General features: G+C 31.9%; 1 protein-coding gene and 3 non-coding genes across 4 annotated transcripts; 1 reads left to right on the top strand and 3 right to left on the bottom strand.

Moving 5' to 3' along the window:
• Positions 1–33: 33 nt before the first annotated feature.
• On the bottom strand, positions 34–107 carry TRNAT-AGU. The gene has a single exon. It is a non-coding gene; the product is annotated as a tRNA-Thr (tRNA).
• A 161-nt stretch (positions 108–268) lies between these two features.
• TRNAT-AGU lies at positions 269–342 on the bottom strand. The gene has a single exon. It is a non-coding gene; the product is annotated as a tRNA-Thr (tRNA).
• Positions 343–1,715: 1,373 nt separating this feature from the next.
• Positions 1,716–1,789, bottom strand: TRNAT-AGU. Its single transcript has one exon. It is a non-coding gene; the product is annotated as a tRNA-Thr (tRNA).
• A 2,216-nt stretch (positions 1,790–4,005) lies between these two features.
• LOC111499617 (amidophosphoribosyltransferase, chloroplastic-like) lies at positions 4,006–6,130 on the top strand. Its single transcript, XM_023151223.1, has one exon. It carries the CDS (start codon positions 4,117–4,119, stop codon positions 5,836–5,838), a length of 1,722 nt encoding a protein of 573 aa, XP_023006991.1. The 5' UTR covers positions 4,006–4,116; the 3' UTR covers positions 5,839–6,130.
• Positions 6,131–11,749: the final 5,619 nt, after the last annotated feature.

The following is an 11,749-nucleotide window of genomic DNA, read 5'->3' as shown; positions in this document are numbered from 1 at the left end:
GAGATCCGACGTGCAACTTAAAATAGTAAATAGTGCTCTTGTTGAGAGTTGAACTCAAGACCTCCCGCTTACTTAACGGGTGCTCTAACCAACTGAGCTACAAGAGCCACTTCAAAGGGCAGACATACCGAACATAGAAACAACGGGTGCTCTAACCAACTGAGCTACAAGAGCCACTTCAAAGGGCAGACATACCGAACATAGAAACGAAAAGAAAACAAACCCTAATATATTTGAGATCCAATGTGCAACTTAAAATAGTAAATAGTGCTTTTGTTGAGAGTTGAACTCAAGACCTCCCGCTTACTAAACGGGTGCTCTAACCAACTGAGCTACAAGAGCCACTTCGAAGGGCAGACATACCGAACATAGAAACGAAAAGAAAACAAACCCTAATATATACAAACCCTAATCTATTTGAGATTCGGTGTGCAACTTAGGTGCTCTTGTTTTGAGTTGAACTTAAGACCTCTCACTTTCTAAACGGTAGACATAGCGAACATAGAAACGAAAAACAAACAAACTCAAGACCTCCCATTCGTAGGATGAGCAAATACCTAAACACTTACACGAGTAATAAAGTACTATTTTAAACATATGGATAATCTAATGCTCTTGTTGAGAATTGAACTCAAGACCTCCCGCTTACATAACCAGTGCTCTAACCAATTGAGCTACAAAAACCACTTGAAGGAAAGTATGTACCACACTTAAAACGATAAACAAACAAATACTCAAATTTTTGGTCACTGAAATGTGATAACTTTAGAAATATAAAATGGGTAGCAAATGCAAAAGATTGTTAGGGTTTATGTTGTATATAGAATGTATTATGAAAACAAACGTAAGAGATCTATCTATGCTCGTGAGAAGAATAAGTAAAATATCAATTTATCATTAGAAGATAAACCCTAATCAAATAAAGTCTAACATAATCCAATATTATCAAACTAAATCCTATCTTTGATCATTGAATTTTGAAGTTCTTTATATTTGATATCCTGTGTGCAACTTAAAATTTAAATAATGCTCTTGTAGAGAGTTGGATTCAAGATCTCCCGCTTACTAAACAGGTGTTCTAACCAACTGGGCTACAAGAGGCACTTCAAAAAGTAGACATACCGAACATAGAAATGACAAACAAAGATGATAAAGATGACTAGGATTTGTACCTAGAGTGTATTAATTGAAAAATAAAAATAAAAAACCAACTGTGAGACCTATCTATGCTGAAGAGAAGAATAAGTAAAAAGACTAATTTATCCTTACCAAATAAACCCTAATCCAACATTATCGAAGAAAACCAATCTTAATGGCTGAATTTTTTAGTTTATTCTATTTTAGTCTGAAAACTTTTAAACAATATTTATTAATTTTTATATAAATCTTAATTTAATAAATTAATGACGTAACTTCAAGTATGTATTTTAATACAAGCACGGCTTCAAGTCAAATAAGATAGAATTTTAAAAAAAAAAAAATCAAATTGAAATTGATTTAAATTATGAATACCCATTATTAAATTTATTGTTTTTCTAATATAATTAAGTGTTAAAAGTTCAAATTTTATAACCTAAAATAAAATAACATTTATTTAGAAAAATCAAAAACTAAAAAATATTTAACTATCTATAATTTTTATTTGATATCCGGTCTCGTCTTCAACTTAAAAGGTAATAAAAAATTAAACAAAAAAAACGAATTTATTTCATATATGCTCTCGTTGAGAGTTGAACTCAAGACCTCCCGCTTACTAAACGGGTGCTCTAACCAACTGAGCTACGAGAGCTTATTGTTTATTAGACATATTTAAATATTAAATCAAGATTAGTTTTATAAAGAAAATTTTATTTTATTTAGTTACATAATTATTTTCCTTTTATTAAAAATAAAATTTTGAATAGTTGACCAAACCTACCCAACCAAAAATCTATGGTTGGGTTGGGTTGGGTTAGGTTCACTATTTAATAAGGGTTGTTCGAGTTGAAACAACTCGAACAATTAGGTTAGGTCTAGAAAATGTCCCAACCCAACCCACAAAAACTCTAAACCCTAGTCACATCGTACGTTGTGGACATGCAGATCCTTCGTCAGTGTTATCGTTATTTAAGGGAAGGTTAACTTGGTAAGCCAGATCAAAAACACATCGAGCGTTGTCCAAACCTCATCTCGACATATTAAACTAGGGCAATGATACGTAATTTCTTTCATTGTTGGACCGTGTGACAAGCTGTGATTCAACCGAGCAACTTAGAAAAAATAAAATAGCCATTTATATATTTTTTGAAAATCCAAGTGGATAATAAATTTTCATATGTGGCTATGCTCCGTAATTATCCATAACATTTGGGGTCACACAAATATATTTTATTAAATGGATTTGAAAAGGACTTGAGGCATTTCTCCAACCCTAAATTGAGGCTTCCTATTATCCTATCGAATTTTTAATTATATTAAACAAATAATTTATTTAAATTTAAATTTTTTTATTTTAAATATGAAATATATCAGTCTCACCATTTTAAAACGTGTCTACTCCGGAGAGATTTTCACATTCAATAAATGTTTTGTTTTCCTCTCCAACAGACGGCATCTCACACATCCAATCATGTTTCCTGTTTTTCGGTAGATTTGAATCTCTCCTCATACATATTATTAAATTAAAAAATAATATATAAACATGGCTGAAGGAATTTTAAGTCATATTATTTGGTTGGAATAAGTCAAACATTTTTTAAATTAAAAAAAATGGAATCTAAATTTATTTATAAAAAAGAAGGAATCACAAGGACTAAAATGTAATTTAGAATATATTCACTGTAAACTCCACGTCATACGGCAAAAAGAAGGGAATCTCCACGCCAGCTGTCAAAAGGAAAAGGAATGTCCACGTTGCTATCATGCAGTTAGAAGAATCCTGTGGTGACGTATTTATTTTCCATTAAAAAAACATTTTAAATTTTTTTAACCACTTCAAAAAAAAAAATTATGAATTTTAAATTTTATGGCTATTTAAAAAAATGACTATTTAACTAAAAGAAAAAGTATTAATGAAATATTAAAAAATAAAAAAATTTAAGATTATTATTAAAAAATTTGACGGTTTAATCAATTTAATAATTGAGTAAAGATTGACCCATAGACACGTGGCCCACAATCGTGCTAATAATACTGACACGTCATTATTATGAGTGCGTTGACCCTTTTATCATTGGTCCTCGTCAGCCCAAACTTTTTTGCTTCTCCATTTTTCAAAGCCAACAAATTTCCCACCAATATTTGAACAAAATAATAATAATAATATATATAAATGCAAAGGGTAAGTTTGGAAAATGTAACCAAATTTAGAATAAAAATTTTCTTTAAGAAAATCGTTTCTTAATGAATGATTTTTTAATAAAGAAATCTCATAGTGAGGCAAATTCTAATATTAAAAAAAATTATATTAAAAAATGGACGGATTCTCGTTAAAATTATTTTTAAGAACTCAATCTACACGAACTAGATTCGTAAAAACTTTTAAATTACCTCAAAATTTCCGTTTGGTTGGATTGGTGACCATGTAACTCGAATAAAGTTCACATCCCAATATAAGCTAACCTTCTATTTTCAAGTTGGGTCGAGATGTCGAGCTGTTTTTATTTTAAATTAATTTAAAAAAATTTACTTATTTACCGGTTACATTTACTAGTTATCACTCATCATTAATATTTGTTACAATGATCAAATATTCTTAATTTTTATAATGATATTAAAATTATGTTGGGGTTCTATTGTAACACTGTTTTCGCGCGGTTGAGTTGACTCGAAACCAATCCGAAAAAAATTAACCTAACCCGAGTTGGGTTATGTAGTCTAGATTCTAGATTGGTTAGATTTTCTGGACAGAACACTAGAAATTACACAAATCTCTATTAAAAATAAAAAAAAAATTAGTTGGATTTGAAATTGAAATAGATCTATTGAACTAAAAATAATAATAAATTGAAAGGTTCCAATCACCAAAATTGGAAGTATGAGTTTTTGAAAGCCAAAAACCTAAATAGAAACAAACGGACTCCTCCACATACGCCACCGTCTTCCTCCTCTGCTTCTTATCCATCTCCACCTCCTCCCATGGCGGCCGCCGCGCTCAACCTCCCTTCTCTCTCTTCCTCTCCCTCTCCTTCTCTCTCTCATCCCACTCATTTCCTTCCAACCCCTCTTTCCCTCTCCTCGAAATCTCTTCCGAAATCCCACTCATTCCATTCCCATTCCCTTCCCAAACCCCTCCTCGTCGCCGCCGTCGCCGCTGCCAAATCCCCCATCTCCCACTTCTTCTCCGATGACGATTCCGACGACAAGCCGCGTGAGGAGTGTGGCGTCGTCGGAATTTACGGCGACCACGAAGCCTCTCGCCTCTGCTATTTAGCCCTCCACGCTCTCCAACATCGCGGCCAAGAAGGCGCCGGTATCGTCTCCGTCAACGACGACGTCCTTCAATCCGTCACCGGCGTTGGCCTTGTCTCTGAGGTTTTCAATCAAACCAAACTCGATCAATTACCTGGCGATTCTGCTATTGGCCATGTTCGTTACTCCACGGCTGGAGCTTCCATGCTTAAGAATGTCCAACCCTTCGTTGCTGGATATCGATTCGGCTCTGTTGGGGTTGCTCATAATGGTAATTTGGTTAATTATGGTTCTCTTAGAGCTAAACTTGAAGATTCTGGTTCAATTTTCAATACTAGTTCTGATACTGAAGTTGTTCTTCACCTTATTGCAATTTCTAAACAAAGGCCCTTCTTATTGAGAATTGTGGATGCTTGTGAACAGCTTGAAGGAGCTTATTCAATGGTGTTTATTACAGAAGATAAATTGGTTGCTGTTCGTGATCCTTATGGATTTAGGCCTTTAGTTATGGGTAGAAGAAGTAATGGCTCTGTTGTGTTTGCTTCTGAAACTTGTGCTCTAGATTTAATTGAAGCCACATACGATAGAGAAGTGTTTCCTGGTGAAGTTTTAGTAGTTGATAAAAATGGGATTCAATCCCTTTGTTTAATGGCTCATCCACAGCCAAAATCATGCATATTTGAACACATATACTTTGCTCTACCGAACTCGGTTGTTTTCGGGCGTTCTGTCTACGAATCCCGCCGAGCATTCGGCGAGATACTTGCAACCGAAGCCCCTGTCGATTGTGATGTCGTGATAGCCGTACCAGATTCAGGAGTAGTAGCTGCTCTTGGCTATGCAGCCAAAGCTGGGGTTGCTTTCCAACAAGGGCTCATAAGGTCACATTACGTTGGGAGAACATTCATAGAGCCATCACAAAGGATTCGCGACTTCGGCGTAAAGCTAAAGTTGTCGCCGGTTCGAGCAGTGTTGGAAGGGAAGAGAGTCGTGGTTGTGGATGACTCGATTGTTAGAGGCACCACATCTTCAAAGATTGTGAGGCTGTTAAAGGAAGCAGGGGCTAAAGAAGTGCATATGAGGATAGCTAGCCCTCCAATTATAGGGTCATGTTATTATGGAGTTGATACCCCAAGTGCTGAAGAACTGATATCAAACAGGATGAGTGTTGATGAAATAAGAGAGTTTATAGGCTGTGATTCACTTGCTTTTCTGCCATTTGATAGCTTAACGAAGCTTTTAGGCAATGATTCTTCAAACTTTTGCTATGCTTGCTTTTCAGGGAACTACCCAGTTGAGCCAAGAGAAATCAAAGTGAAAAGGGTGGGAGATTTTGTTGATGATGGCTTGAATGGAAGCTTGGAATCCATTGATGGAGGATGGGTTCAAGCTAACAGACATCAAAATCTTGAAAATCATCTCAAAGTGGAGAAGGTTGGGGGCGTTTGATCTGATATTTTTACTTTAAACTTGATTCATCTTGTTTTTGTCTTTGTTTCTCTTATATATCCTTCACAGTTTGAGAGTTATAGAAGTGATTTGTGATTGGAAGAATGCATGATTTAGAGTATTCTAAGTTATGTGATGATTAATGGGCTCTGCTAAATGGTTTCTTATGTCAATTTTGCATTATTTGTTACTCGAAATGTTGTATAGTCGGACGGTTGTTCTTCTTATTTGTTTCTTTGAATATTGTATAGTCTGACGGTTTTTCTTATTCGTTTGTTGTTATTGTTTATTACTCTCAATGTTGGACGGATGGTCTGTTGTGAGATCCCACATCGGTCGGAGAGGAGAACGAATCATTTTTTATAAGGGTGTGGAAACCTCTTCTTAACGGATGTGTTTTAAAACTGTGAGACTGATGACGATATGTAACGGGCTAAAATGGACAATATTTACTAACTATGGCTTGGGCTGTTATAGTTGGTATCAAAGCTAGACACTGAGTAGTGTGCAAGTGAGGATAGTGTGCAAGTGAGGACGTTGGCTTCCCAGGAGAGTGAATTGTATAGTCAGGCTGATGTTCATATTCATTTTTTTGTTATTATTTATTACTATGTTGTATAGTCCGGTGGTGGTTTGGGTATGTTAGTCCTTGATTACCTGGAAGTTGTTTTTAAGCCTAGAACAGTCGAAACATGACAGCATTATGAATGTCTAATTCATAAAGCGTTGAGCCACAAAATCTTGTGAATGTACCCCCTCTTCTCGGTCCATCACAAGGGAAATGAAAACTAAGATTTGCTTTATCTAGTATCAAACGCAAGCTACGAAAAAATAGAACACCTTTCAGGAGTATCGATACGGGTACATGAATCATAAATGCATGAATATGATGTACTAAAAAATCTGCAGTTCCTAATGAAATAGGTAACAAAGCAACTTTGCCACCCACTGTCACTAAATTACCACCCCCAAGTTAAACTAGTGCTTGTTGTTCCACGGAGTCGTTATACTATGTGCTAAAGCATGGGTTAGATAGAGCTAGATTGGACACAAATAAAGAAGTAAAAGATTTTGGGCCTAGCGAAATCATTTCAAGGTGGGTAAAGCGCGTGAGGTGTCAAGACGGTAGATTTGGCAATTGTGTTGCACTTGTTCTAATCCAACAAACAAGTTAGTCTTGTGAAAAATCGAACTTTGCAGTCAATTATGACGTATGGTTGAGCCTCAAGCCATGTTTCGAGAAAAAAAAAATAAGTTGTAGAAAGCGTGGTTGAGGAAAATGGTTGAAATTAACCATTGTGAAAGTCAATGGCATAAATTACAATACTTGGTCGAGAAGTTTGAGATTTTGCAGATCCAGACATGATTTTGTTGAATCGTCATACAAACATAATAATAAAACAGTACAACATGAAAGTTATGTCATGAACAATACATCTTAGACGAGCAATATTCAAAAGGCTTTCCAAGAATTCAACCGAATTTTTGTACCTAATTTATTCTTAAAATTAGTTTGAATTATTATTATTATTATTATTTTCTTACTATAAATGAATTTTTTATAGGATATTTTTATTATTATTTCTTTTTTTCCGGCCAAGTAACATTTTCTCCCTCAAACACCATGGCGGCGGCGGCGGCGGCGGCTTCTCTCCCTTTAACAGAAGAATACAACAAAATGGAAATTGCCATGGAAATCCACCAAAAGGAAACAAATATAATTAATTAATTAATAATATATATATATATATATATATATATATATATATATATATATATATATATATATATAATTTGTGACTTGAGTAACTCGAATAAAATTCATAGCCAAACTTAACCTTTTATTTTTAGGTTAGGTTGGTGAATTGTTGTGTTTTTTTAATTTATTTAAAACAGGTTAATAATTAAAATATCAAATATTCACAAATCACCGTGAATCTATTACAAAAGTCAAATATTTTTAATCTTTTATAATAATTTTAAAAGTAAAATTGAGTTAGTTGAGTTGAATTTTTCATTGATTATTAGCTAAAACGAGCCTAGTTTATTTCAGAATTGGAATCCAAATTCACTACCTAATAGCCATGTCTCGTGTCTAAGATGTAAGAATTGGAATCCAGATTCACTACATGATGGCCTTAATGTTCCCGTGCACCTACTGCGATATGACTAAGGGGCACATAAATAAATTGATTACGTCTAAACAAAAGTGATCATAACATTACTATTTATACTAATAAAATGCACATTCTCTTTCGATGTCTCGATCATAAAAAATTTCAAATTAAACGTGTTTAGCTTGACCCGGTTCTATATAGAATGATCTCTTAAAAAAAAAAATTGAAGTTAAATAATTTTTATTTTGGGAAATTTATAAATATATATAGAGAGATAATTTAGCCTAAATAAATAAATAATAAAAGGAAGTAAATCCAGACAAGGGCACGCTAATGCTATGACCAAACAACGCAGCCGGAGAAAAAATCGGAGAATCTAGGGCCCACATAGAAGTGGGACCCACTTCTCAACAAAAAGATCAGAATCCACTTGATCGCTGTTGACGTAAAATGAGATAACATTGGATCCTCACAAACCTATCTGCTGCCGCCACGTCATTGCGGAGCCACAACGACCTGTCACTCTATCGTATCCTCCCCGTGATTTTGGGGATATGAAAAGACCAAATTACCCATCCCAGAAACGCCTCCGTTACTGTAAAACACAGGACAAGCCTGTCCAGATGTACTCTCCAATCCAACCCTCTCCCCAACATTATCAACCCAATTATTTAATCAATTTTACATTCTTTTCTTTTCTTTTTCAAATATATTTATGCCTTAATTTACAAAATAGCCCCTCACTTTTTCTTAAATTACAAGTTTGATTTTAAAAAATTTAGATAGGTATTTATTAGGTCCCTAAAATTAAAAATATATCTAATAAATCTATAAAAAAATTTAATCTTAAATTATTATATATTTTTGTAAAGTTTAAAAATTTATTAAACATTTTTTTAAAGTCTCGAGACAATAAATATATATATATATATATATATATATATATATATATATATATATATATTCATAAGTTAAACTTATAACATAAAACCGTATACACCAATCAACTATAACATAGACACATGACTAAATACATAGACATTAACTATTTCGTAAGGAATAATAATATATTTTTTCGAGAATTTAATTCGAGGTTTTTAAAAACAATAATTAAAATTAAAAAAAAAAAAGATAGGTCGAATATATTTAGCCTATATTTATTGTTATTTGATGTCGGTACAATGCAAAGTTATGGATAGAATACAAATATGATACTCGTTCATAAAATTTTTATCTTCTTAATTTAATTTTTTTAGTTCATTCCGTCAACTAATTATAAATAATGATAAAATTCATCATTTTTTTTAAGGTCAGGATTAAATTGAACATTTATTTAGTTCAGTCAACTAATTATAATTTAATTTCTCTAATTTTCTTGATATAATATTTTTAACAGAAATTAAATTGAATGTCTTAAATTCTCGAGATTATTTAATATATATATATATATATTAAAGGATTAGAGGGGGAGTGGGGGCAACTTTATTGACCAAATATAATAATTGCTCGAAATGGCTCGACAAAAGACATGTTTAAATCCAGATTCAAAGTGGTGACGTTCTTTGACTCTTTGACTCTTTGACCAAAATCTTCATATTTTTTTAAGTACAATTTTGCCCCTTAATAATTTCAATAATTTTTTAAATCATATTTTTCATTTTAAAATCAAAATTAATGGTATGGGAAAATTTATCTCTTCCTCAACCTCGCTCCAATCATATAATATCTTAATTTTTTTTTATCGATTTATTAAAATTTTATAATTTAAATATAAAAAAAATTAATAATTATTATCTATATTAAGAAAATGGTCTTTTAAGAATTTTTTTGAAAAAAAATATATGAGTTAGAACAAAATATATAATAGTTTTTTTTTTTTTTAAAGTAAATTGAGTGCCTTCTTGGACTTTTCATCTTATTTTCAGTAATGGAAAAGGAAAGTGGTTTGGAAAGTGTGTTATTTATTTTATTTATTTATATATATATATATATTAAATTGTCTTTATCATTATGTAGAAAAAAAAAACAAAAATAGATTCACATTTTCAACACTTATTTAACAGGGAGAAAAAAAAGGTCCTATTTTTTTATTTTAAAAAAATGTATGTGGGCCCCAGAAAACTAAACGGTTAAGAAACCCTAGTAACGGAAGATGACGGAAACGGCCGTCACGCCAGGGCAAGGAAACACAAAAGAAAAGGCCGTCGTTGGATCCCTCCGTTAAAAGGTAGTTTTAGAAGTCGTCAAAATGTGGGGCCCAATCAAGCCCATCCAAATTCCAAGTGACGTCTTGGTCCCACGTGCCAATATCTTAGCCTTTTTTTAATTTACCTTTTTTTTGTTTCTTTTTGTTATATTAATTTATTTTGTGAGTGGTATGCTAAGCTTATTTAAGCTAAAATAATAATAATAAAAATACTATCACTTAATTTGGGATAAAAAGAATTATTAATTTATTTAAAAAATATCTCAATATTATTCGATTTTTTTTAAAAAAAAATTAAAATTTTTATAGAGTCTATCCCATATTTAAAATTTATCTATTAATTTTTAAAGGAAGCATAAGGCTATTTATTTTATAAAAAAAAATTATTATTAATAATATGAACGATCACACCTCATAAATTATTTTTAAAAGTATTTTATTTTATTTTGGTTTAACAGTATTTTTTTAGATTTATTTAAAAGTTTATATTTTTTTTTAAGATAAATTTCAAATTTTAAGAATATATTATTAATTTAGCTCTTATTTTATTCAAATAGTAGTTTTTTTTTTTAACAAAAAAGGAAAATAAAATTTACGTGTAATTTCCTCGTCGAATAATTTTTAATAAAATTAAAAATATATATATAATAAAAGGAGAAGAAAAAATAAATTAGGAGTTTAGGACCAGACCATTCAACGTCCCCCACCGGGTTGTCCATTGCTAGAGTCTAGAGATAAGATTTATCCATTTATTTTTTTTAATAAATAAGATTATTTTTTCAAATTCTAAATTTTCAATCCTTAATTTACTAAAATATTAAAATACACATATTATCGGACTTAATTCAATTAATTAAGATATAATATTTTTAACTAAAAAATATTAATATGGATTAAAACTTAAATTTAAACCATAATATATTTCAAAATATCTATTATTTTTTTTTATTATATATTATCTTTTTTTCTAATTTTAAAATTTCATTTTCATTATCTTAATTCGAACTATGATATATTTCAGTCATATTGTATTATGATTTTGACACACTCACGATCAGTTTTGAAAGGACAGTTTAACGCTACTTGACAGTAGTCGTTTTGTTTGTCGTAACATGAAGGTCACAACTCATAATCTTATTTATTAAGGTTAATTTTAAAAAAATGTGATTTATTTATTATTATTATTATCATCGAGCTTGTTCTTCATATTATCTTATTGATTTGCGGAAGAAGCTTTCTCGAGCTCGTTCTTTAATGGAGAGTTCGAAGACAATGACTTACGACTTCAATGATGTGAATAAATGAAGGACACATAAATAAGCTGAGACCACGAAATGAGCGGAGAATGAGTTTGAGAGACTCAAATGACGTGGCAAGATCAAGACGGTCCACCTCAGCAGCATCTAACACCACGAAACTTCCCGTTACCTTCATCTTCTTGCTCATAATATCGTATTTCATTATACCGCGATATTTTTATTTTGTAAAACCGCCACGTAAGCAAGGTTACCCTGAAATCGAAGCCTAGGGAGACGTAATTGCCAATGGGGGGTCCCGCATGAAAGTCGGCCACGCGGCAACCCGACGC

This window comes from Cucurbita maxima, unplaced genomic scaffold, assembly GCF_002738345.1.
Source record: "Cucurbita maxima cultivar Rimu unplaced genomic scaffold, Cmax_1.0 Cma_Scf00027, whole genome shotgun sequence".
Lineage (NCBI taxonomy): Eukaryota > Viridiplantae > Streptophyta > Magnoliopsida > Cucurbitales > Cucurbitaceae > Cucurbita > Cucurbita maxima.
Note: the sequence above shows the minus strand (reverse complement) of the source record. Positions and strands in the feature narration are given on the sequence as shown.

Bases quoted from the DNA above. Each gene is read 5' to 3' on its own strand.
- LOC111499617 (XM_023151223.1), top strand. From the start codon at position 4,117: ATGGCGGCCGCCGCGCTCAACCTCCCTTCTCTCTCTTCCTCTCCCTCT.